Below are 24,341 nucleotides of genomic sequence, written 5' to 3'. Positions count from 1 at the left end.
CTTTTATAACATTATAAATGTCTTTATCATTACTCTTAGCATCTTGCTAAGAGTATTATTTTCTACCCACATCCACCCAAAAATGTAAATAAATAAATAAATAAAAAGTAGTGTATAATGTTACAAAAGCTTTTTATTTCAGATAAATGCTGATCTTTGGACCCTTTATTTATTAAAGAATCCTTTAAAATGTACTTAGCTCTTTTACATATTGGTAATAATAATAATAATAAACAGATTTTTGACATTTGATCACAAAAATAAATTACATTTTAAAATATAGATAGAAAGCAGTTATTTTAAATAGTAAAAATATTTAACAATATTACAGCCTTTGCTGTATTTTAAATAAATGCAGGCTTAGTCGGCAGAAGAGAATTCCTTAAAAATATTAACAATCTTACTGTTTAAAAACTGATCGAAAACATAACAGATTTCTGTAAAAAAGAAAAAAAAAAAATCCGACTGAAATCGGACATATTTTTTATCTAATTGCGAGAAAGTGGCTTTCATCTTTGCAACAAATATATCTTTTAAGACAAATGTATCCAGCAAAACAAAACCACTCAACTTCAGCTAATTGGTTGTAAACTCTACTTCCTGTCACGGAAAAATTGCGTAAGCGCTCTGACGTCAGCAGGTTATCATGGAGGAATATGCCCGTGAACCCTGGTAAAGTACAAGCTCTCTTCACTTCTGACCGCTCCGCACTTCAGGTCATGACAGCAGACAGCTGCTGTTTGAAGCAGTTTTTGTTGTCGTTTGCTTTGGTGTTGTTGTCGATGTATTTCTCCGCTGTCACTCTCTAAAGTAGCTGCTGTCACAGTTCACTCACTGTTGACATTTTACACTGCGTTTGATAAACATGTTATCATGTGGGATCTCGTCTCGTTTCAGTGCTTAGACGTGAAGGGGCATAATAAACTTGCTGTTTCACTTCACTGGCAGCTTTAACTGCTTGTTTAGTATCAGGTTGACAGGTTTAAAAGAATTTTCCCAGTAAAGCTTGACATATGACATAATAGTCTGAAAAACATACTTTTTTGTTTGTTTGTTTTTTTTAAATAAAACGGTTTATTGTACAATTAGAGGAAATATAAAAGACAATCTTTAAAAATGTCTGCAAATGTGTATATATATATATGTAGTTTTAATTGAAAATTAATTTAATTTAATTGAAATTTAATTCAAAAGCCAGATGGATCAGATTTACTAGATAAATTGTGACATGATTTTGTAAGAATAATTAAGTAATCAAGTAAACCTAAGTCCGGTAAGTGTTTATCTTGTTATTATTTATTTGTTGCTATTATTTAAGTTATTTTTGTGTTTCACTACAAAAACACATGTGAACCATGATCAAATGGTGGATGTTTTTACAAGTAAATTGTAAAATTGTATTAAAAGTAAAAAGTAAAAGGCCTGTTACTTGCAAAGTCAGTATGAACTTTTAGTAATAAGGCATGTAAAAGACATGTAATAGATTGTGTACAACAATTTTTTTTAGCAAAGTTTTGATCATTTTGATAATTTAGAAGCAATACATCAGATATGATAGGCTATACAAGGATAATGACTTAAACCTTAAACATATACAGGTGTGGTCAAAAGTGTACATACCTTGTAGAATCTGCAAAATATGAATTAATTTACCAAAATAAGAGGGATCATACAAAATGCATGTTATTTTTTATTATATAGTATTGATCTGAATAAGATATTTCACATAAAAATATGTACATATAGACAATAAATAATAGTTGAATTTATAAAAAAAAAAAATGAGCCCATTCAAAAGTTTACATACACTTGATTTTTAATACTGTGTTGTTTCCTGAATGATCCACATCTGTGTGGGTTTTTTTTTGTTATAGTTGTTCTTGTTTGACGTGAACAGGTAAACTGTCCACTGTTCTTAAGAAAAATTCTTCAGGGCTCACAAATTCTTTGGTTTTTCAACATGTTTATGTGTTTGAACCCTTTCCAACAACGACTGTATGATTTTAAGATCCATTTTTTCACACTGAGGACAACTGAGGAACTCATATGTAATATCAGGGTAAATTACACTTATTTTATCTTCTGTGAAACATGTAAGTATCTTCTGAAGGGCAGTGCTAAATGATAAAAATGTGATATTTAGGTAAAATAAAAAAAATGAACACATCTTCATTCTGTTCAAAAGTTTACACCCCCTGGCTTTTAATGCATCGTTTTTTCCTTCTGAAGCATCAGTGAGCATTTGAACCTTCTGTAATAGTTGCATATGAGTCCCTCAGTTGTCCTCAGTGTGAAAAGATGGATCTCAAAATCATACAGTCATCGTTGGAAAGGGTTCAAACACAGAAATGCTGAAAAAACAAATAATTTGTGGGAACTGAAGGATTTTTCTGAAGTACAGCAGGCAGTTTAACTGTTCAGGACAAACAAGGGACTCATGAACAACTATCACTAAACAAAAAAACACAGCTGTGGATCATTCAGGTAACAACACAGTATTTAGAATCAAGTTTAAACTTTTCAAGTGTAAACTTTTGAACAGTCATTTTAATAAATTCAATTATTATTTTCTTTGTGGACTATATGTAAATGTTTTCAAAGTGAAATATCTTTTTCAGGTCAGTACTAAATAAAAATTAACATGCATTTTGCATGATCACTCTTATTTTGGTAAAATAATTCACATTTTGCAGATTCTGCAAGGTGTATGTAAACTATTGACCTTAACTGAAACTCTTTTATTTCATATTTTTTTAGTCCGTGGAGGATAATTGATGACTGCGGCGGTGCATTTACCATGGGGGCCATTGGAGGGGGGGTTTTCCAATCTGTTAAAGGCTTTCGAAACGCACCTGTGGTAAGCTTCGCTGTCACCAACAAAACAACTGATTTATTACTACTACTAATACACATTACTATATGTTTACTATTAATAAACACACTTTGTTACTACAGGGTGTTCGACACAGGCTAAGAGGGAGCGCAAATGCTGTGAGAGTAAGAGCACCACAAATTGGAGGTGATATTGCAGAATCTTTTTTTGTTTTTATGTATCATGTGCTGTAAAGTTGCCATACATGAGTAGTTTTAGCATTTTGTATGTATGTGGCATGGGTCTGTTTCTCCTGCAGGTAGTTTTGCTGTATGGGGTGGACTCTTTTCCACCATAGACTGTGGTCTTGTGCGTTTGCGGGGTAAGGAAGATCCTTGGAACTCCATCACCAGTGGAGCCATGACTGGAGCTATACTGGCAGCACGCAGTACGTTTAGCATGATAGTTGTTTTTCTTCTGTCAGTATTATTCCATAATATTAAACATACAGTCATCTTGTCGACTTTGTAAATAGTTACAGAGAAAAAAGATTACACACTATAACAGAATTTCACAACAAACTCAAGCAGAAACATGTGAAACAATATGCAATGCGTTCCAAAATCGTCTCAGAATATTAAACATATTTGATGTTCTCCAGCTGGATAAAATCATAGCCTAAACTAAAAAAATGTTGTCTATTCCCTTCTGAAAATCTGCAGTATGACTTTCAGCAGCTACTGTAGCATTGACTTGTCCAGACTACAAATTGGGCCAAAAATTTATGAAAAGTACATGTAGTGTATTCCATTCTTCAGAAACTGAAGATAAAACAACCTACTGGAAGTAGTCATCTGATGATCTGTAGTGTTATGCAATAGTATATACATACAGCATTAATCTCTTGTCTTGAAATGACCTCTGGAAGTGTGTTTGCTTGTATTTCAGGTGGACCGCTAGCCATGGTGGGCTCTGCAATGATGGGCGGGATTCTGCTTGCCCTAATCGAGGGATTCGGGATACTTCTTACAAGATACACAGCACAGCAGTTTCAGAATCGTGAGTTATACTTGTCACAATAGGTTTGGATGATTCAGAGAGTTTATTAACTTCAAAGAAACTGTTCACACAACAATGCAAGTTTGTTTTGTTTCAAATTTTCTTTTTTAAGAAATACAAAGTATGTCTAAAACTCATTACTGTTTTCTTTGACAAAAATGATTTAATTTCTTAAGTTTCAAACAATATAAAAAGATGTTTTTACTTTTGAGTGAACTAGCTACGAATGACATGCAGAAGAATAAATAGATGTTGTGGCCGTGAATTAACTAGTACAACGTGGCCATGATTTACATAAAACAAGGAAAATAATTATTACAGCATGACAATCACCAGTGGAGCCATGACTGGAGCTATACTGGCAGCACGCAGTACGTTTAGCATGATAGTTGTTTTTCTTTTATCAGTATTATTCCATAATATTAAACATACAGTCATCTTGCCAATTTGCCAAAATCCAGAAAATAAATACAATGTGGTTTAAAACTAGAAAATGAATTAGTACAATGTGGCAATAATTCACCAAAAAAAAAAAAAAGAGAGCGAGAGAACACAAATTAGTAGAGTGTGGCAACAGTTTACCAAAAACAATAAAACAAATTAGTACAGTGTGGCAACAGTTTACCAGAAATTAAAAAAACAAAGTGGTACAGTGTGCCAACAGTTTACCAGAAATTAGAAAACATAGTATAGTACATATAAACATAGTATAGTATGGCAACAGTTTACCAAAATTGAGAGAACAAATTAGTACAATGTGGCAACAGTTTACCAAAAAAGAGAAGATTAATTAATACAGTGTGGCAACAATTTACCAAAGCCAAGAAAATGAATTAGTACAACATAGCAACAGTTTACCAAAAAAGAAAAAATAAATAAGTACAATGTGGCAACAATTTACCAAAAATGAGAAAACAAATTAGTACAATGTGGCAACAGTTTAACAAAAAACAAGAAAACGAATAAGTTCAATGTGGCAACAATTTACCAAAAAAGAGAAAACAAATTAGTACAGTGTTGCAGCAATTTACCAAAAAATTAATTAAAACTAATTAGTACAATGTGGCAACAGTTTAGCAAAAAACAAAAAAAATACAATGTAGAAACAATTTATCTAAAACAAGAAAACAAATTAGTACAGTATCGCAACAATTTACCAAAATGAGAAAATTAATTAGTACAATCTGGCAGCAGTTTAACAAAAAAGAAAAAATGAATAGGTTCAGTGTGCCAACAATTCACCAAAAACGAGAGAAAAATTCAATGTGGCAACAATTTACCAAAAATGCAAAAACTAAGTAGTACAATGCGACAACGGTTTACCAAAAAAAAAAAAAAAAAAAAAAAAATGAATAAGTCCAATGTGGCAACAATTCACCAAATACAAGAAAACAAATGACCAAAAACGAGAGAACAATACAATGTGGCAACAATTTACCAAAACTGAGAAAACTAATTAGTACAATGTGGCAACAGTTTACCAAAAAAGAAAAAAATTAATGAGTCCAATGTGAAACCAATGGACCTTTATCGCATCGGAATTGAACAGTGGAAGCGCTTGTCGAAGCAGTGTATCAATTCTTCCGGTTATGTATATTTTTCAATATGCTGTAATCACTAGTTGAATAAAAGCCTGTTAAAATGAGCATCTGCAGGTTGATTTCAAAATCCGGACATTTTCAGAGACAGGCGAAGAGTTCTGATGATTACTGTGCACATAATTTTCCAAACCGAATGGAACTTGTAGTTTTAATCCAACGTACCGATCTGAGAAACCCATGGCTCATAAACATGCGTGATTTCACCACACTGAGTCAGTGCTGCAGTGTGTGTGAGACCTGATGAATAAGATCAGAATCAACATATTTATTCATTTATTTGTATTAAATTTTAGTCTTTATTCTGTCATTTTTCATTCACAGTCATTTCACTGTATGTAATTCACGTTTATGCCAAAATTCTTAAATAATACTCAAATCACGCTGTCAACGCGTTACATTGTCTGGATTAAGTAGCTAAAATGTTCAACATTGTTATTTCTTTAAGGCAACGCCCGCGCATTCATTCATCTATTTTAATACCGCTCTTTCGAAAATTAACCATGGTATGTGTAGTAAAACTATGGCAATACAATTGGAAATCAGTCCGCGGAAAAAATAAAATATAACATGGTTACTACATTTACTATAGTAAATCCATGGTTAATTTTGTAAGGGTGTTTATTTAAAATGTATTTTAATGTAAACAGGTATAAAATATGATGAGAAAGACATTGTTAATGAGAAGACGAAATTGACTGCAGCAGGTTAAATTTATTTATTATTCAGAATGCACATTTGGAAGAGAAATATATTAATGGAAGCATTTCAGCAGGTGATATGAGATGTAGGCCTAAACATCCTCAGTTTTGAAATGCATACTCCACGCGAACGTGCTCCCGCGTAATATTTTAGAAGGACCTTAATTCATCCCACGCATCTTATCCGTGTTGTGTCAGGAAATCATGAAAACTGAGGCAGTGTGTCATTGTTTAGAATAAAAGCAGCCAGGTACACTGCAGTAACACCGGCGAATGAAAGGAAAGAGAGGATTCTCCCGTTGCAATGGGACCGGAAGTGGGGATACACTGCTTCGCTTACCGGATATAGGAAGTGAGATAAAGGTCCATTCATCTAATGAGGAAACAAATTAGTACAGTATGGCATCAATTTACCAGAAATGAGAAAACAAATAAGTGCAATGTGGCAACAGTTTACCAAAAAAAGAAAAATTAATGAGTACAATGTGTCAACAATTTACCTAAAAAGAAAAAATAACAAAGTACAATGTAGCAACAATTTATCTAAAACAAGAAAACAAATTAGTACAGTATCGCAACAATTTACCAAAAATGAGAAAATTAATTAGCACAATGTGTCAACAATTTGCCAAAAATGAGAAAACAAATTAGTACAATGTGGCAACAGTTTACCAAAAAAGAAAATATGAATGAATACAATCTGGCAACAATTTACGGAAAACAAGAAAACAATTAAGTACAGCATGGCCAAGTTTACAGTTTATCTAAAACAAGAAAATTAATTAGTGTACTGTGGCAACAATTACCAAAAATAAGAAAACAAACCAGTACAATGTGGGCAAGTTTACAGCTTAACTAAAATAAGAACACTAATTGGTATAACATAGTCAGGATTTACCTAAAACGAAAAACAAGTTAGTACAATTTGGCCATGAATTACCAAAAACAAGAAAACAAATTACTACAGTATGGGAAAAATTTACCGAAAATGAGAAAACTAATTAGTACAGTGTGGCAACAATTTACAAAAAATGAAAAAATGAGTTAGTACAATGTGGTAACAGTTTAGCAAAAACGAGAAAACAATTAAGTACAACACATCTAAGTTTACAATTCGCCTAAAACAAGAAAATGAATTAGTACACTGTGACAATAAATAGTAGTTTAAAACACTGTCTTGAACATTGTTTTCTTTTGCACTTGTTTGTTTTGTTGACGCTGCTTCAGTGGTGTTCACTACCTGCATCTTGTCTTCCTCTACAGCGAATCCTTTTGTGGAGGACCCGAGTCAGCTTCCCCCAAAAGAAGGCCAAGAGACACGCGGTTATGGACAGTATCAATAAAATCACTGTTGCAGTGGTGACTGCAGTATTATAGACTGTGAAAAAAGAGAGGATTGTTAGAAGTTTAGGACCCTCATTATAGTTTACAGTCCCCCTTATAGACATGGGAACGTCCTGAACTTCTCGTCCTCTATTAGATGGCCACTCAGGGGCAAGCAGTATGTCATTTGTGTTATGTATGAATTGCAATATACACTTGTATTTTGTCCTGTTGAGAAGGGAATATTGTCATCCAAAGATTTTCATCAAGCATACTAAGGCAGAACTCAATCTACATATTTTTATAGTTCATACAGGCCTATTTGAACACCTCATATTAAAACAAACATACTGTATAATTAACTAGATCATGCAGAGATATTCTGAGTATGTAATTACTTTCAACAAGACATGAATAATGATTCCTATGAAAGTTCATTTTAAAAATAGTTCTAATTTTGATTTTTACATCACTGATGCAGTGTTATGAAAATGAGCAATGCAAACCTGCAGTACTTTTTATATAAAGTTTATCTTAATCTAATACATGACCTAAACCTGACTGATCTATTTTAGATTTTGATTTAGGTCTTCTTAAATTATTATAATTGAGATCTTTCAGAGACTTTGGATCGTTTCCATTCAAGCTACGTAGCTTGTCTTCCATTTTTTACTGAGAAAATCAAATTAATTTCAGGAGAGACACCATTGTTGAAGATAATATTCAACTTTAATGTTTCTCTGCCAAAGAAAATTACAAGTAAATGCATTACAAAAGTCATTCATTCTCTCCATATTTTCAATCTCGCCAGTTTGGTACTGATTATTTTCCTACTCTTTCTTTATCAGAATCTTTGTGTAATGTCTTGTAGGTGTTTTTTTTTTTTTTTTTTTTTTTGATGGATTATTTATTTTTGGAGCACTATAGAGACAATAAGAGGATATGTATGTATAAGTAGCCTGTCTCAATAAAGTATTTTATGGTTGATGCTTAGATGTATATTGCTTTAGAGATGTTATTCTGTATTAATAATTGGGCTGCAACTCTGTTGTATTTGTATCAGTTTATTATGCACTAAAAATGTCTGAAAGTCCCAAATTTGGTGGTATACTCCCAAATGCCCCACCACTCAGGCACCCCACAAACTCTTTAGACACTAGGTTGTACTATAATATGTAGGTTTGCATTTTACTTCATAACTCATGATGGTTTTAATAATTGCATAAAGAAATTGGTGAAAGGAAATTCCTGGTACTTATTTGTAGTTTCAGTTCTACAAATTATTGCTTACTAGAGTTTAAACACAACCCTTCGTACAAAAACACAGTTTTAAAGGTTAGAAGGCCACATTTATTTACTATAGAAATAAAAAATATATAAAAAGTCCTTTTAAATGCATGCTGCAAATGATACATACATACTCACTTGGTACTGACATTTAATGACATGCAGTTCAACTAAATTTAAATGTACACTATGTATTGTACGCTGCCAGTCAAAAGTTTATGAACAGTAAGATATTTTAAGATTTTAAAGAAGCCTTTTTTGCTCACCAAGCCTGCCTTTATTTGATGCAAAATACAGCAAAAACAGTAATATTTTGATAATTTAATGCACCCATTTTAAATGGCCAGGAACAATAAGGTATACGCATTTTATATGTGGTGTTTTGTTTTAAAATATTATGAAATGTGTGATTTTATATATATATACCAGCCAAAAGATTTTTAATGTTTTTAAGTCTCTTCTGCTCACTAACCCTGCATTTATTTGATCCAAAGTACAGCAAAAACAGTAACATTTTGAAATATGTGTATTATTTAAAATAACTGTTTTCTATTTGAATATATTTTAAAATGTAATTTATTTCTGTGATTTCAAAGCTGAATTTTTAGAATCATTACTCCAGTCACATGATGCTTCAGAAATCATTCTAATATTCTGATTTGCTGCTCAAAAAAAACAAACATTTATTATTATTATTATTATTATTATTATTATTATTATGTTTTAAATAGCTGGGAATATTTTTTTCAGGTTTCTTTGATGAATTAAAAGTTTATTTATCTGAAATAGATTTTTTGTAACATTATAAATGTCTTCATCATCACTTTTGATCAATTTTGAATATAGTGTATAATGTTACAAAAGCTTTTCATTTCAGATAAATGCTGATATTGTGATCTTTCTGTTTATCAAAGAATCCTGAAAAAGTTTACTCAACTGTTTTAAATGTTGATCATAATAATAATAATGATAATAATAATAAATGTTTCCTGAACAGCAAATCAGCATATTAGAATGATTTCTGAAGGATCATGTGACACTGAAGACTGGAGTAATGATGCTGAAAATGTAGCTTTGATCACAGGTATAAATTACATTTTAAAGTACATTAAAATAGAAAACACTTATTTGAAATAGTAAAAGTATTTCACAATATTACTGCTTTTGCACTATTTGGAATTAAAAAAAAAGAAAGAAGAAGAAGCAAGCTTGGTGTGCAGAAACATTAACAATCTTACTGTTCAAAAACTTTTGACTGGTAGTGTATCTCATGATCACATAAGATGTTTTTATGAGTTTATTATTATTGTTATTATTGGACTTTTCTTTATGTTGTTATTATTATTATTATTATCATCATTTGTATCGTTTTAAAAATATTTATAGAAGTCAAAAACGTTACATGGCTCCTTAATCACAAACAGCCACGTTAAGAAAATTATATCTGTTTATGTCTTTATTTCATAAGTTGATTATTCCAGGCGTTTTGTATTTGACTGCTTTTCCATTATTTTCAGTGCCGTGGTTTCGCAATGCATGCTGGTAAATGTAGTCACCAGAAGCGTCAAAAATGGTGGATGTTCAGCCTCCGCCTTTCCGAACCCTGGACGATTTTCTTCTGGGTTCGGCCCGATTCTCAGTGCCTGATGTCCGTAACTTAGATCGGTGGAATAACCGGATCATTAACAACCTGCTGTATTACCAGTCGAACTATTTTGCCTCCGCCGTGGCATTTCTGGTTATAGTCGGGTAAGGAAACACCAGTGACGTGTTCGTTCATTCAGACCAAATCACTGTTCTTCTGTTAACCAGACGGGTAACAACATTTGTTTTGTTCTCGGTATTTCATTCAGTTTTAAATGGCCTCAGAAATAATTTATAATGTGGCTTAATGGGGAAAAATATTTAGGCCATTGTTGCATTACAAACATAGTTTTGACTTTCGGTGTTAAGTGATAATGCAGTGATAGTGTAATGTATTTAAATGGCTTTGATAGGTATAAAAAAGACGTTGTTTTGTTGGTAATCATATATTATATATATGTTTATATATATGTAATTTATCTTTGCTTATACACAATTTAAAACACACAAAAATGATTAAACCATTAATGAAATATTAATAAAAACTATATAATTGTTTTAATTTTTGTATAAATTGTTTTTAATTATTGTACATTTTATTTTTTTCTTGTGATTATGCTGATTGTCATGCATTTCTTTATTTTACTTCTATTTTTTTTTGTGTGTGTGTAAATGTGTCATAGGTATTTCCAACCGCTCCAGCTGATCCTTGGGGCAACAGTTGTGATCCTGCTGTTTTTTGGGTTTGTCTGGGCGGCTGAAAACAAGGCCGTAATCCGACGATTCCGGAGGAACCATCCATCGCTCTCCCTGGCTGCAATTTTGGGCTCCAGCTACCTTCTTCTGTCTGTTTTAGGAGGGGTAGCTGTTTTCCTCTTTGGCATTGCCTTCCCCATTTTAAGTTAGTATTCTTTCTCATGTGTCTTTGTTGTTTTGATACTATTTTGCATGTACTGCACACATAAATTAACTGATAACTTAAGCAATGTTTATTAAAAGGCTATAACAGTCCTGACTCTTTCTTCTCGCAGTGATCCTTATCCATGCTTCAGTGAGACTCCGAAGCCTTAAGAATAAACTGGAGAATAAGTTGGAGAGTATAGGATTGAAGAGGACTCCTATGGGCCTGCTGCTGGAAGCACTGGGACAGGAACAAGAGGCTGGATCATAGCTGTGTTTACTATTGCCTAACTGTGCTGTCGCTCACCCCTTCTATTCTAGGAGCTTCTTACATGTCTAAAATGTATATGAAAACAGATATTGGCAAAACATGTATGGCATATTGCTAAAGCCTTTCAAAAATGCAGGAAGGGCACAGTGGACAGGATAAAATTTTACAATGCAGTATATGAAAGATTGCCGAAGTAAAAAGAGAGATTACAGAATCAGGTGTGTATAACTATTAGGTGTCCAAATATAAAAACAGCAATATAATGCTTTGTAAATAGGATGTAGTGTTATTCAGTTGACTTTTTTATTTGAGTAACAGTCCATTATTACTCCATTTAATTGTGCCTGCACTTTTATTCCATCCCTAAATGTGTTTTCTGTGAGGAACGCTTCATTTTGTGAATTGTGTTTGAAGGATATCTGAAGAGAGTGTCTTATTTGCCTATTCGTTACATGACCAAATATTATTTTTACTGATTGTTCTGATTTATTTACAACGAAGTTGTGCTATGCCATAAGCTGTGTTTGCACAAGTGCCAAGGTAAATACTTCTCAGTTATTGCAACATAAAATAGCGACCAAGAATATTCATTATGTTTCCATTTGCATCACAAATTGGCATTGTTGCAGAAAATGTCTGATCTCATTTTAAGGAGAGATACAAACTGTAGCCATAGACAGAAATGTTCTAATAAACAGGGATATATCATAGATTTGGGTGATTAAACTTTCTGAGAAATGTAATACTACATATGCACATTCATTTAATATGATTTAAAGGTCAAGTGTTCATTCTTTTAAAAAATAAAGTCATTATTTCCTGCATACCTAATGTTTACAACATCAGCTGCCTTCTTGTATTTTCAGGAAATGCTCGTCCATTGCAGTGGTTATAATAAATAAACTTTCATAAATGTGCAGTCCTTGTTTTTTCTTCTTGTACCGCATAGAGGCGCTATGATCGTTAAAATGAATGTATAATATAGCGATGTGACTTGTAACAAAGTTTCGTTTCATTTTTTCTTTTCCTCCGATTAAAATGAGTTGTAGGTTACTTAAAGTAACTTTAGAAATATTTGTTTATAATGCTTAAAGGCCTCCAGAATTTTCCTCGTGTCTCCACCTCCCTTTTGAAAGGTTTCAGCACCATCATCCCCGTTAACCGGCTCACATGAGTTAATCCTGAATTCACGGCTTACTACACCCGGGCCCTTCGGTAACACGAGGATACATTATACTTTTGTTTTCTTTAATGAGTGTTACATATCAAACTATCCCCGTGTTTTTATCAATGTAAATATATTCAAAAAATGTTTTGGTTTTTGGAGGTAGCTTTTAAATTAGGTCTTTGGAGTTGCGTGACCTCAGTGCCGCGCGCTTGAGCTGTTTCAGATGCGCGGGACACCTGTTTCACCTGTTTGCTCACGACGCGGTTCAAACCGGTAGATAAAGCAGGTGGATATAAAGAGTGTTATAAGTTATTATTTCATGTGAGTTCGTGGGAATAAGCAGCTGACGGTGCTGAAGAAGTCGTGGACATGGATGCGGTACCGAAAGGTGAGTGAGCTGACAAACACCTGCACTAAAACACTCAGTACAGTAGACAATAAAATGTTTTTACACTTTTTACACTTGCAATAGATAGCTAGATACAAAGCTAGCTAGCTAAATAACCTATATATGTTTTAATAATATTGCAAATGTAAGGTGTTTATCATTGTGTTCTTGTAGTGTCAAATACTAGCTGTTCTTTTCTCTTAGAACTAGGTCACTTCTGTCCGATCCCTTATAAGGCTTCTTATAAGTACTTCAGTGTCTGTTTGCCACATCTGTCCTCTTTATTTTACTTTAAACGTTTTTATAAGGTTCTGCTGAATAGGGAATGTTAGATTTAAAGGAGAAGTTCACTTCCAGAACAAAAATTTACAGATAATTTGCTCTCCCCCTTGTCATCCAAGATTATGTTTCCTGAGGAAAACATCTCAATATTTCTCTCCATATAGTAGACTTCTATAATGCCTGTGAGTTTGAACTTCCAAAATGCAGATTAAATGCAGCTTCAAAGCTTTACAAAAAATAGGTAAAACAGCTATGTAGGACAATTCTGAAGTTGGAGGAGAAAATGAGATGGGATTTTTTCGACATACTCTAACTGTATTGACCCGGATTACACAGAATTCACATGCGCATCTCAGAGCTAGACAAGACGAGAATTTAAAGGTTAAAAGTATATAAATTGTGCTTTTTTAAAAAATAACCTGTTGTTTTGCTAAGTCCCTTATTCCTCAACTGGGATCATTTAGAGCCCTTTGAAGCTGCATTTAAACTGTATTTTGGAAGTTCAAATTCACAGGCACCATAGAAGCCCACTATATAGAGAACATTCCTGAAATGTTTTCCTCAAGAAACATAATTTCTTTATGACTAAAGAAAGAAAGACACAAACATCATGGATGACAAGAATGTGAGTAAATTATCTGTAAATCTTTGTTCTGGAAGTGAACTTCTCCTTTAAGACTCGTATGAGTAACTAGTATGCGATATGGGTCAAATGCAACTTACTGGTTTTAAAGAGTTTGCCAGAAGACTCATGACATGGATTTTTGTATTGTTTTAATATGTTCCTTGAGGTTTACTTACAATGTTATTAATGTTTTTTTGCGCAATAAATAAATATGTGGGAAAATGATTATTTTCAACCCTCATTCTGACCCTCTGTCTAAAACGACCCGTTTTTAAGGGGCGTGCCCTTTAAGGCTTGTCAGTAATTGGCTACTGTTATCAACAGTATTAATGCCCCGCCCCCTCACTATTGCATGTGAGTGTTTAGAAAACATGATCAAGAAAAAACGCTCATTTCCACACAAAACTTTATGAAATCATTTACTTACCGTTTGTGAAGCAGCTGCAGTCAGACCTAGTATCGCTTCAGCAAAACAAAATGCTCCGACAAGAACCAAATGCATCAAAGCTAACGTTCTTTCACTCCATTTGTCCTATTGAAGACAGACTCAAGTGCGTGGACTGTGTCTGAAAGTGAACTCACATCTGTATACTGTATTTTGAAAAACCTACTTTTGTGAACTAGTCCTAGGTTTTTCGCCCGATCGGAACCAAACCAGTGCAGGAAGATTTTCTGGAGAGTGAATATCTATAATTATCAAAAAATGTAAACTTTTGACCTCTGTCGCAAAGGGATGCCAAGACGTTTGAAAGGGGCAGGGCTGCCTTTACTAAAATAGATATAACTCTTGAATGGAATGTGATATCTTCACCAAACTTGCCACGCTTATGTAAGAGCGAATCTGAATCTGAGGTCACATGAAAAAATCATGGAGCTTGGCCACTTGGTGGTGCTATAAAAGGAAAAAAACCATAAAAACGGCCAAACTACACAACTGTTTGTCCTATCGACATGAAAATCGGTATGCATAGTCTTTGTCCAACGTGCCACAATTGGCAATAAGGTCATTTTCATATCTCAAAAAACATGGTTGCTGTAGTCCAATAGACCTGTTTGACTCACGACCCTAAAGTTCTGTGAGAAATTTGAAAGAAATCAGCCACTGGGGGCGATATTGCATTTTTTAAGGCCATAAACAATTGTATATGGCACGGTTTTTCACACATACACACAATATTTGTATCATGTTATAGACCTCCTCATTCTGACTGACTTTGCCTCAAGAACCACTGCGAACTAGGTTTTTCGCTCAATCTCAGTTCTCATTCACACAATTCTCTGAACTCTCTAGGTCAATAATTATCAAAAAATGTTGAACTTTACCCTTTAGGAAGCTATAATAGGGTTGTTTAGAAAAGGGGCCTGTCCAAATATACCCAAAAGCCTATAAAGCCTAAACGAAAACTAAAAAAGTTTTAGGGACGTTGGACCACAGTTGTCACTATAACAGTCATAAATGTTAAAAAAACATTATATTTCTATGGCAAATTACCTGTATTTGCCAATTTTTTTTTTTTTTTAAATCATTGATTTAGGTGATTACAGGCTTGCTAAATACTATGTAATGCTTTTTTTTATATGTGCTTACATACCTTAAAGCGATTGAACCCCGGTAATTGGTGCTTGCAGCTACATTTTATATTTGCTTTTGATGCGACCTGGTACTTGCATTCAGTGTAATCAAAATGTCAGTCATTAATTGACTAAACGGCAGTAGGCAAGGCCTTTGGTGAGGAGAAGACGATATCTTTTCTCTGGAGGCAGTGTTTATGCAAACGACTGGGTAACATCACAAAACGAGCCATTTTCTGTGGATTATTACGTAAATGCTTTGTTTATAGTGAGGATATTTTTTGCTCTACAGAAGACAGAAAGTCATGTGGGTTTGGAATGACATGAGAGATTTTCTTAGATCATTTGTTCAACACATCGTTTTAATTGGAAACCTCTCTATTTCAGATGGGGCCGGTCTGGCTGACCCCAGCAAGACGGACACACTGAACTCCACAGGTTCTGCAGGACAAAGGAGAGCTGGAGGAGCCAAGAAGCACACACAAGCTAACAAATCAGCCCTTCGTGCACCTAGAGCACTGTGCTGCCTCACTCTCAGCAACCCCATACGCATGGCAGCACTGGCTCTAGTGGAGTGGAAATATCCTTTTGCCCAGTGTGTGTGTATATGCAAACCTTGTGCATTCTCTTGTTTGTCTAGACAGTTGTTTCCTTGACCTTAGAGCTTTAAGCCCTTTGATATATTCATTTTGCTGGCCATCTTTGCCAACTGTGTGGCCCTTGGTGTGTCCAAACCATTTCCTGAAGACGATTCCAATGCCACCAACCACAATCTGGTGAGTGTGCATTGCCAACATTACCATGATCTGCCACAGTGAGTGAAAACTGATTGCTTCAGCAAAAATACATCAAACCATGTAATATAACTCTGTGCTCCACCCAAGCACATTCAGCTATTGACATAGATAGAGAGGGAAAGAGAGAAGAGAATAATATTGAGAGAAAATATATTTGGATTTATATGATCGATGTTGTAATGCCTAAATTCAGCCATAGCATTGAAATACATTATATATGTGACCCTGGACCACAAAATCAGTCATAAGTTGCACGGGTATATTTGTAGCAATAGCCAACAATACATTGTGTGGGTCAAAGTGACCGATTTTTCTGTTATGCCAAAAATCATTAGGATATTAAGCAAAGATAATGTTGCGTAAAGATATTTTGTCAATATCCTTACCGTAATCAAAACTTTGATTTGATTTTTGATTTGTAATGTGCATTGCTAAGAACTTCATTTGGACAACATTAAAGATGATTTTCTCAGTATTTAGATTTTTTTGCACCCCTTAGATCCCACATTTTCAAATATTTGTATCTCGACCAAATATCCTAACAAACCAGACATTAATGAAAAGCTTATTTATTCAGCTTTCAGAATTTCAAAAAATTGACCCTTATGACTGGTTTTGTGGTCCAGTGTTCATGTTTTTCAATCTTCATTCATAAAGAAATTGTTTTTTGAGGAACATTTCAGGATTTTTCTCCATATAATGGACTGATATGGTGCCCCGAGTTTGAACTTCCAAAATGCAGTTTAAATGCAGCTTCAAACGATCCCAGTCGAGGAAGAAGGGTCTTATCTAGCAAAACGATCGGTTATTTTCACTAAAAAAAAAAAAAAAAAATACAATTTAAATACTTTTTAATCTCAAACGCTCGTCTTGTCTTGCTCTCTCTGAACTCTGTGTATTCTGGCTCAAAACAGTTGGAAATATAGTGATATAGGACGATTTTGAAGTTGAGGGAGAACATGAGATAGGAGTTTTTCGACATACCCTAACTGTCATGAACTGCAAAAATACAGGTTGGGGAGAGCAAGACAAGATGAGCGTTTGACATTAAAAAGTATATACATTTTATTATTTTTATGAAAATAACCGTTTCGCTAGATAAGACCCTTCTTCTTTGGCTGGGATCATTTACAACCACATTTGGGATCGTTTGAAGCCACATTTAAACTGCATTTTGGAAGTTCAAACTCGGGGCACCATATCAGTCCATTATATGGAGAAAAATCCTGAAATGGTTTCCTCAAAAAACATAATTTCATTACGACTTTCATTACATTATCTGTAAATTGTTGTTCTGGAAATGGACTTCTCCTTTAATATGTAATGTTTTGCATGTACACCAATTCTGCCATTTGTGCATATGGTAACTTTAACACAAAGGCTTAAACCATGACTAGAGACAGGACATTTTATTGAGTACTTGGTTTCGACTACTGCTTTGTCTTGCTAGTTACTCGCTCCCACTGTGAAATCTCATTGGTTCATAATTTTGCTCCACATAACTGCTTGTTGTCCAGTGGTTGTCACAGTGTTGTTATGAAAAGTACTTACAGGTTTATATCTGAACCCTGGCTGAACAACATGGCTGTGATAGTTTTATTTTAATGGTCTGCCTGTGAAACTGAGGGCATTCAATAAAAAGAAGTTCTTTAGGGCTGCAGTGTTCAGTGCAACACCATAATTGCATTAGGCTTGAAGTTTGACTGACAGCTCTGAATGCCAAACAGGATAAGAGTGTTGACCATCTGTTCTCTCTCTATGGCTGCTCGCCCATTGTCCTTACATGTTATCTACTCTCAGACTGCATATTTAAAATAGAAATGAATGATTCCAACAAATCGTGAACCTTGTTGTTTTTAGATTGCTTGCGATCTTCTGTTTCTCTTTTTTCTGTCTGTTTGTTATTTTTCTATCATCACACCATCTGTCTGAATTTAAGCTACGCTCTATGTAGAACTCTTACAGTTTGCTCATACTGTCATTTCCAGGTTAACTATGGCGTTGCATTGATGTCCGTTGAGTCAGTAGTGTCTGCAGAGTATGGATGATTAGCTGGCGTTAATGTGTGGGATACCTAGAGCACCTTCAGCCTTTAGCTTTAGCTTAGCTGAGTGGGTCAAGAGGGCAGAAAGCTAATGAGCTCAGCAAAGTGTGTTAAGGGAAAGCACGTGAAAGGGAGAGTGATTGTGTGTGCGTATGTGTGTGTGTTTATCTGATATATAAGCATATATGTGACCCTGGACCACAAAACTAGCCATAACGGTACATTTTTAAAAAAATAAGATTCATACATCATCTGAAAGCTGAATAAATAAGCATTGATGTATGGTATGTTAGGATAGGACAATATTTGGCCAAGATACAACTATTTGAGTAACAACAACTAAATCTGGAAATGAGGGTGCAAAAAACCTTTAAAGCCTTTAAAGACATCCAAATGACGTTCCTAGCAATGCATATTACTAATCAAAAATAATCAAAAAGTTTTGATATATTTATGGTAGAAAATTTACAAAATATCTTCATGGAACATGATCTTTACTTAATATCCTAATGATTTTTGGTATAAAAGAAAAATCTATCATTTTGAACAATACAATGTATTGTTGGCTATTGGTACAAATATACCCTTGCTACTTATGACTGGTTTTGTGGTTCAGAGTCACATAATGTGTGCAGGTGTGTGCGTGTTTTTGTGACATATCAGGACACAAATTTGTATAATGACATGGGTATGACATAGGTATTACAAGGAGAAGGTGAATTATGAGGACATTCAGATTCCTGTGAGGCTAGGTTTAGGTGTAGGGTTGGTGTAGGGCGATAGAAAATATGGTTTGTACAGTATAAAAACAATAAAAGTCCACACAAATGGAAAGTCCCCACAATTCACAAAAACAAACGTGTGCGTGGATATATATATGATTTTAAGAATTTCTTTAGGAATAAGAGGGATCATACAAAATGCATGTAATTGTTGCATTAAGAGCTGGGGGGGGTGAAAACTTTAGAACAGAAAGGAGATATGTACATTTTTCTTATTTTGCCTAAATATCATATTTTTTCATTTAGTACTTCCCCTCAGAGGCTACAGAAGATACTTACATGTTTCCCAGAAGACAAAATAAGTTAAATTTACCCTGATCTTTAAATTCAAAAAGTTTTCACCCCCTTCCTCTTAATGCATGGGTTTTTCGTCTGGACCATCAGTGAGTCTTTGAACCTTCTGTAATAGTTGCATATGAGTCCCTCAGTTGTCCTCAGTGTGAAAAACTGGATCTCAAAATCATACAGTCATTGTTGGAAAGAGTTCAAATACACAAAAATGCTGGAAAACCAAAGAATTTGTGGGACCTGAAGGATTTTCCTGAAGAACAGCAGACAGTTTAACTGTTCAGGACAAACAAGGGACTCATGAACAACCATCACTAAACAAAAAAGATCAGCTGTGAATCATTCAGGTAAAAACACAGTATTAAGAGTCAAGTGTATGTAAACTTTTGAACAGGGTCATTTTTATAAATTCAACGATTATTTTCTATCGTGGACTAAATGTAAACATTTTTAATGTGAAATATCTTAATTCAGGTCAATACTAAATAAACAATGCATTTTGTATGATCCCTCTTATTTTGGTAAAATAATTAACATTTTGCAGATTCTAAAAGGGGGATGTAAACTTTTGACCCCAACGGTATATAGCAGTTTAAAGAAATTTAAGTTTAAGTCAGTTAAAAAGTAGTAAAACTGTTGATTTCAGCACAGTTAGATATTCTGTTTCTTAACTGTTCCTAGGAACAAGTGGAGTATGTGTTTCTGGTCATTTTTACTATTGAAACATTCACGAAGATTCTCGCATATGGTCTGGTCATGCATCCCAGCGCCTACATCCGCAGCGGCTGGAACTTGCTGGATTTTGTCATTGTGATTGTCGGGTATGTGTTAGGATTTCATGTAAAATCTGCTTTCAGATTCAAGTCAGGTTAAATTTATTTGTATAGTGCTTTTCACAATACACACTGTTTCAAACGGCAGAAGGTATCTCACCAGATTTATGTGCTCCATTTGCAGTCTTTTCAGTGTGATAGCTGAGATGGGAGAGCACAAACCAGGAGAGGCCCATCATGCAGCAGGTAAACCAGGTGGTCTGGATGTCAAAGCCCTGAGAGCTTTCAGAGTTCTGCGACCCCTGCGCCTGGTGTCCGGTGTGCCGAGTAAGTGTGTGTGTGTGCACGTGTTCTTCGGACATTTGTACACACAGTCAAATTCCTACGTCTTGATTGTGATTGGGACTGTGATGTGTGCAGGTCTGCAGATCGTGTTGAACTCCATCATGAAGGCTATGGTGCCTCTGCTCCACATTGGTCTACTGGTCATGTTTGTCATCATCATTTACGCCATCATTGGACTGGAGCTCTTCATAGGCAGGATGCACAAAACCTGCTACTATGTAGGAACAGGTGAGAAATCCAAACATGAGGGTGAATTGTCCCTTTAAATGTGTTGTTCATTGTTAATAGTGTAAAGCATACTAAATCGTGTTTGTTTTCATGTGAAAAGAGCTAATGGTGGACGATGATCCAACACCATGTGCTTTTGCTGGTAATGGTCGTTTCTGTGTGGGGAACAACACCTTGTGTCGGGGAGGATGGGAGGGACCAAATGGAGGCATCACCAACTTTGACAACATCTTCTTCGCCATGCTGACTGTGTTCCAGTGCATTACTATGGAGGGCTGGACTGATGTGCTCTACTGGGTATGACCTGTCCTTCATATTTCACCCTTGATTTTTTTAAGCTATAGTTACTAATGTTACACAAATGGGATAAATTATTGGAATTAAAATAGAAGAGCGTTTGAGATGTTCCTTCTTTCTAAGTTAAATATGTGAGTTTAACCCTTGTGCGACCTTTTGGACATTTTTATCCTTTTCAGTTTAGTTTTTTTGATCATTGTGCCTGTGTTATTGCCAGCTGCATACATTTTGGCACAGGTGTGTATTTTTAATGGAATTTTACTATTTCACTCCCATTTCCTTTAATAAATCTGTTTTGCACTAGGTACAATTAAATGTTCCTCTCAGGACCTTAAGGACAAAAATATCCCCACTGAAACCCATTAAAACTGCTATTTTTAATCACAGTGCCATTTAAAATGGCAACTGTAAAATTAAGTAGTTTTTGTTAATAGACTTTCATTCTGTTGGCAAGGCTTCAAAATTATTTTTTTTACCATTTTTTTACCAGATGGTGCCATTTTTTCAGATATGGCCAATAAAGCAAATATTCGCTTTATTTCTGTTTTCTGTTTCTGTGTATTATAGAGCCAATTGGATAAATAATGCAGCTATAGTTGTGTTGGTGTGTTGGTATGGATATCAGAGTGTGGTTTGTGTGTCATAAAAAAAATGTGTGCTTGTAATATTTGAGAGAGAAAAATTCTACTGAGAGAAAAATTCTACTGCAAAATAAAAATCCAACCACGTTTTATGACGTTTTTTGGACATGGACATTTTTGTCCATTAAGGACCAATTTGTAACTTTTTTTTATTGACGCACAAGGGTTAAGGAATGTTCATTTAAGGAATGTTAATTTTTCATCCGGTAAAGAAATGAATACTTGAAGACAAGCAATGTTAACTTCTCCATTGTTGTTCAGTCGTACAAGCAGTTGTTACGGTTGGTCAGTGTGGTATTAATCCCGCCCCTCCTCGTCTGTGATTGGACGGCTGGGTAAAAGGTGACAGTGATGAGTGCTGCATTTTACCCAAAGTTGAATATTCTTCAACTCTTGGCGCAAAAAAAAAAAAAAAAAAAAAAAAAAAGGGGTCAGTGCTTCGTCGTGATCCTGGCATTTAAAAAATGCAGTGTTCCCATTGAAAACGTATGTGATAATAAATCAGCTAAAAAATTGACAGAAAGCAGAAAATAGAAAATGTTTTGTACTGTTTATAGCCTACGTATTGAAATATTATACTTGTTAAGTATAATATACGTTAACATATGACTAATGTGATACAATCGTTGTTGTTTTACTATTTTTATACAATTTATCTTAATTATAATTGATGTGATACAATCGTTGTTGTTTTACTATTTTTATACAATTTGTCTTAATTATAATTGTATTAAATTTAATAATATTTTTAATTAGCTTTTAATTTTTTTTTCAGTTTTTATTTAATTTTAGGATAAAGTTATAGTAATTTGTTATGTGATATATTATTTCATTCATTTTTTTTCATTCATTTTTTCATATTTCGATTTAGCTTTGTTTTTATTTCAGTTTCATTTTTTATCATTGTAGTACTTCTTAAATAAATGTTATATCAGTTAGTTGCCAAAGCAGCATTTTTCAATTCCATTTTTTGTCGACTAATTTTAATATTTATGTTATTTTACTGTAATTCTGATTTTGTATTCCAGATTTTAGTTTTAGGTAACAATAACAACATTACATAGAATTATTACTAACCTTGACTGTATATAGTTATATATATATGTATATATCCAACCTATGCCATTCAAAAAACACTTGGTGACATATATGCAGCTTTATAACCCCCCTCTCTCTCTGTCTCTTATCTGCATTGTTTCTCTCAGATGAATGATTCCATTGGGTTCGAGCTGCCTTGGATTTATTTTGTGTCTCTGGTCATTTTTGGATCTTTCTTTGTCCTCAATCTTGTGTTGGGTGTGTTGAGCGGGTAAGTGACTCTAGCCATTGATCGCTAAGCCTTTGAACTCATATATATGAATGTCTTTATAATAGTCTAGTGTAGTATGGTAAATTGTTTTTAATGTAGACTAATTGTAAAAAAGAAAAGCCCCACCCTCTACTGCATATGTAAATAAATAAGGCATAAAATGAGGTAAAGCAGACTTTGTGATGACATTTATTGTTTAAACTGTAATGTGTGTCTCTTTCACATCTCAGTGAGTTCTCTAAAGAGAGAGAGAAGGCCGTGTGTCGTGGTGAGCTGCAGAAGGCTCAGGAGAAACAGCAGATGGAGGAGGACATGATTGGCTACATGGACTGGCTTATTGAAGCAGAGGACATGGATGAGGACGGAAATAAACGTAATACATGCTTTATTTAGTAGCCAACTAAATAAATATTATAATCACACTATGAAAACAGTCAGTGAGCAGCACAGAAATTACAAATAAACAATAAACTACCCAATGAAAATGACAGAATGTCATATGATTGATGATTAATTGCCAACTCTTGCGAAAAAATGGTACATTTTTTGCATACTTTTAAAGAGCCCTTTTTTACAAGATGTAAAGTCTAATTGTGTAACCAGGTTTCCATCCAAAGTTGCGAATTTAACTTATTCGGAAAATTGGAATATCGCATAAAACATTTGCGAACAAGCGCTGTTTTCATCCAACGAGTCAAAGACAACAAAATCGTCACTTCCTGATAACCTGGCACGAAATCACTAAAAAAAGTAGGAGAAGACACTGAATATAGTCATTTTTATATCTAATACATTACTTGTGCCTCAGAGCAAGCAGACAAAACAAAATAAATGCAGTCATTGCTTTCTGAAGTGAATGTGTGCTATTTGGGAATGTAGTCATATAAGACAGTTCTGGGAGACAATTATACAGAAATACTTTGATTACAGACTTTGCTCGGGCATTTCAGAATGACCATAACAATATTTCAGATTCTGTGGAATGAGATCGGTCTTCTGGTTAGTCAGGTTTTTGCCGTTCCATAGCGCAAAGTCACATGACTTTTTTGATGTGGATAGAGAAATTTATTCAGCAAATACATTTCCATCTTCCATTATTCACATTAACCCTTTTTTGCACAAGTCAAAAACCACCTCAAGCGAGCGTAAAAACATTTTTGCGTTTCCATCCATCGTTTCTGATGCAATACTTAAAAATGCTCATTAAAACAGGGTGATGGAAACATAGTCTTAGGTGTATAGGCATATATCTTAGGTGTCCTCAGAA

General features: G+C 34.3%; 3 protein-coding genes across 3 annotated transcripts in view; all 3 read left to right on the top strand.

Annotated features, from left to right (window-relative positions):
* Window positions 1-619: 619 nt before the first annotated feature.
* timm17b (translocase of inner mitochondrial membrane 17 homolog B (yeast)) lies at window positions 620-8,492 on the top strand. The gene is made up of 6 exons (XM_051116810.1): window positions 620-672; window positions 2,758-2,857; window positions 2,956-3,019; window positions 3,132-3,260; window positions 3,761-3,871; window positions 7,434-8,492. The coding sequence occupies exons 1-6, from the start codon at window positions 647-649 to the stop codon at window positions 7,511-7,513; spliced, it is 510 nt and encodes a 169-aa protein (XP_050972767.1). The 5' UTR covers window positions 620-646; the 3' UTR covers window positions 7,514-8,492.
* A 1,826-nt stretch (window positions 8,493-10,318) lies between these two features.
* praf2 (PRA1 domain family, member 2) lies at window positions 10,319-12,230 on the top strand. The gene is made up of 3 exons (XM_051116901.1): window positions 10,319-10,529; window positions 11,048-11,265; window positions 11,396-12,230. The coding sequence occupies exons 1-3, from the start codon at window positions 10,351-10,353 to the stop codon at window positions 11,533-11,535; spliced, it is 537 nt and encodes a 178-aa protein (XP_050972858.1). The 5' UTR covers window positions 10,319-10,350; the 3' UTR covers window positions 11,536-12,230.
* Window positions 12,231-16,244: 4,014 nt separating this feature from the next.
* Window positions 16,245-24,341, top strand: part of cacna1fa (calcium channel, voltage-dependent, L type, alpha 1F subunit a) — a 40,298-nt gene continuing 32,201 nt past the window's right edge. The window contains exons 1-7 of the mRNA XM_051116899.1: window positions 16,245-16,346; window positions 20,163-20,302; window positions 20,439-20,581; window positions 20,675-20,827; window positions 20,928-21,124; window positions 22,971-23,074; window positions 23,305-23,447. Of these exons, the coding sequence (XP_050972856.1) occupies window positions 20,238-20,302; window positions 20,439-20,581; window positions 20,675-20,827; window positions 20,928-21,124; window positions 22,971-23,074; window positions 23,305-23,447 (805 nt within the window). The 5' untranslated portion in view covers window positions 16,245-16,346; window positions 20,163-20,237. The remainder of the gene's footprint in view (window positions 16,347-20,162; window positions 20,303-20,438; window positions 20,582-20,674; window positions 20,828-20,927; window positions 21,125-22,970; window positions 23,075-23,304; window positions 23,448-24,341) is intronic.

This window comes from Labeo rohita, chromosome 8 (assembly GCF_022985175.1).
Source record: "Labeo rohita strain BAU-BD-2019 chromosome 8, IGBB_LRoh.1.0, whole genome shotgun sequence".
Lineage (NCBI taxonomy): Eukaryota > Metazoa > Chordata > Actinopteri > Cypriniformes > Cyprinidae > Labeo > Labeo rohita.
This window is presented reverse-complemented; position numbering and strand designations above follow the sequence as displayed.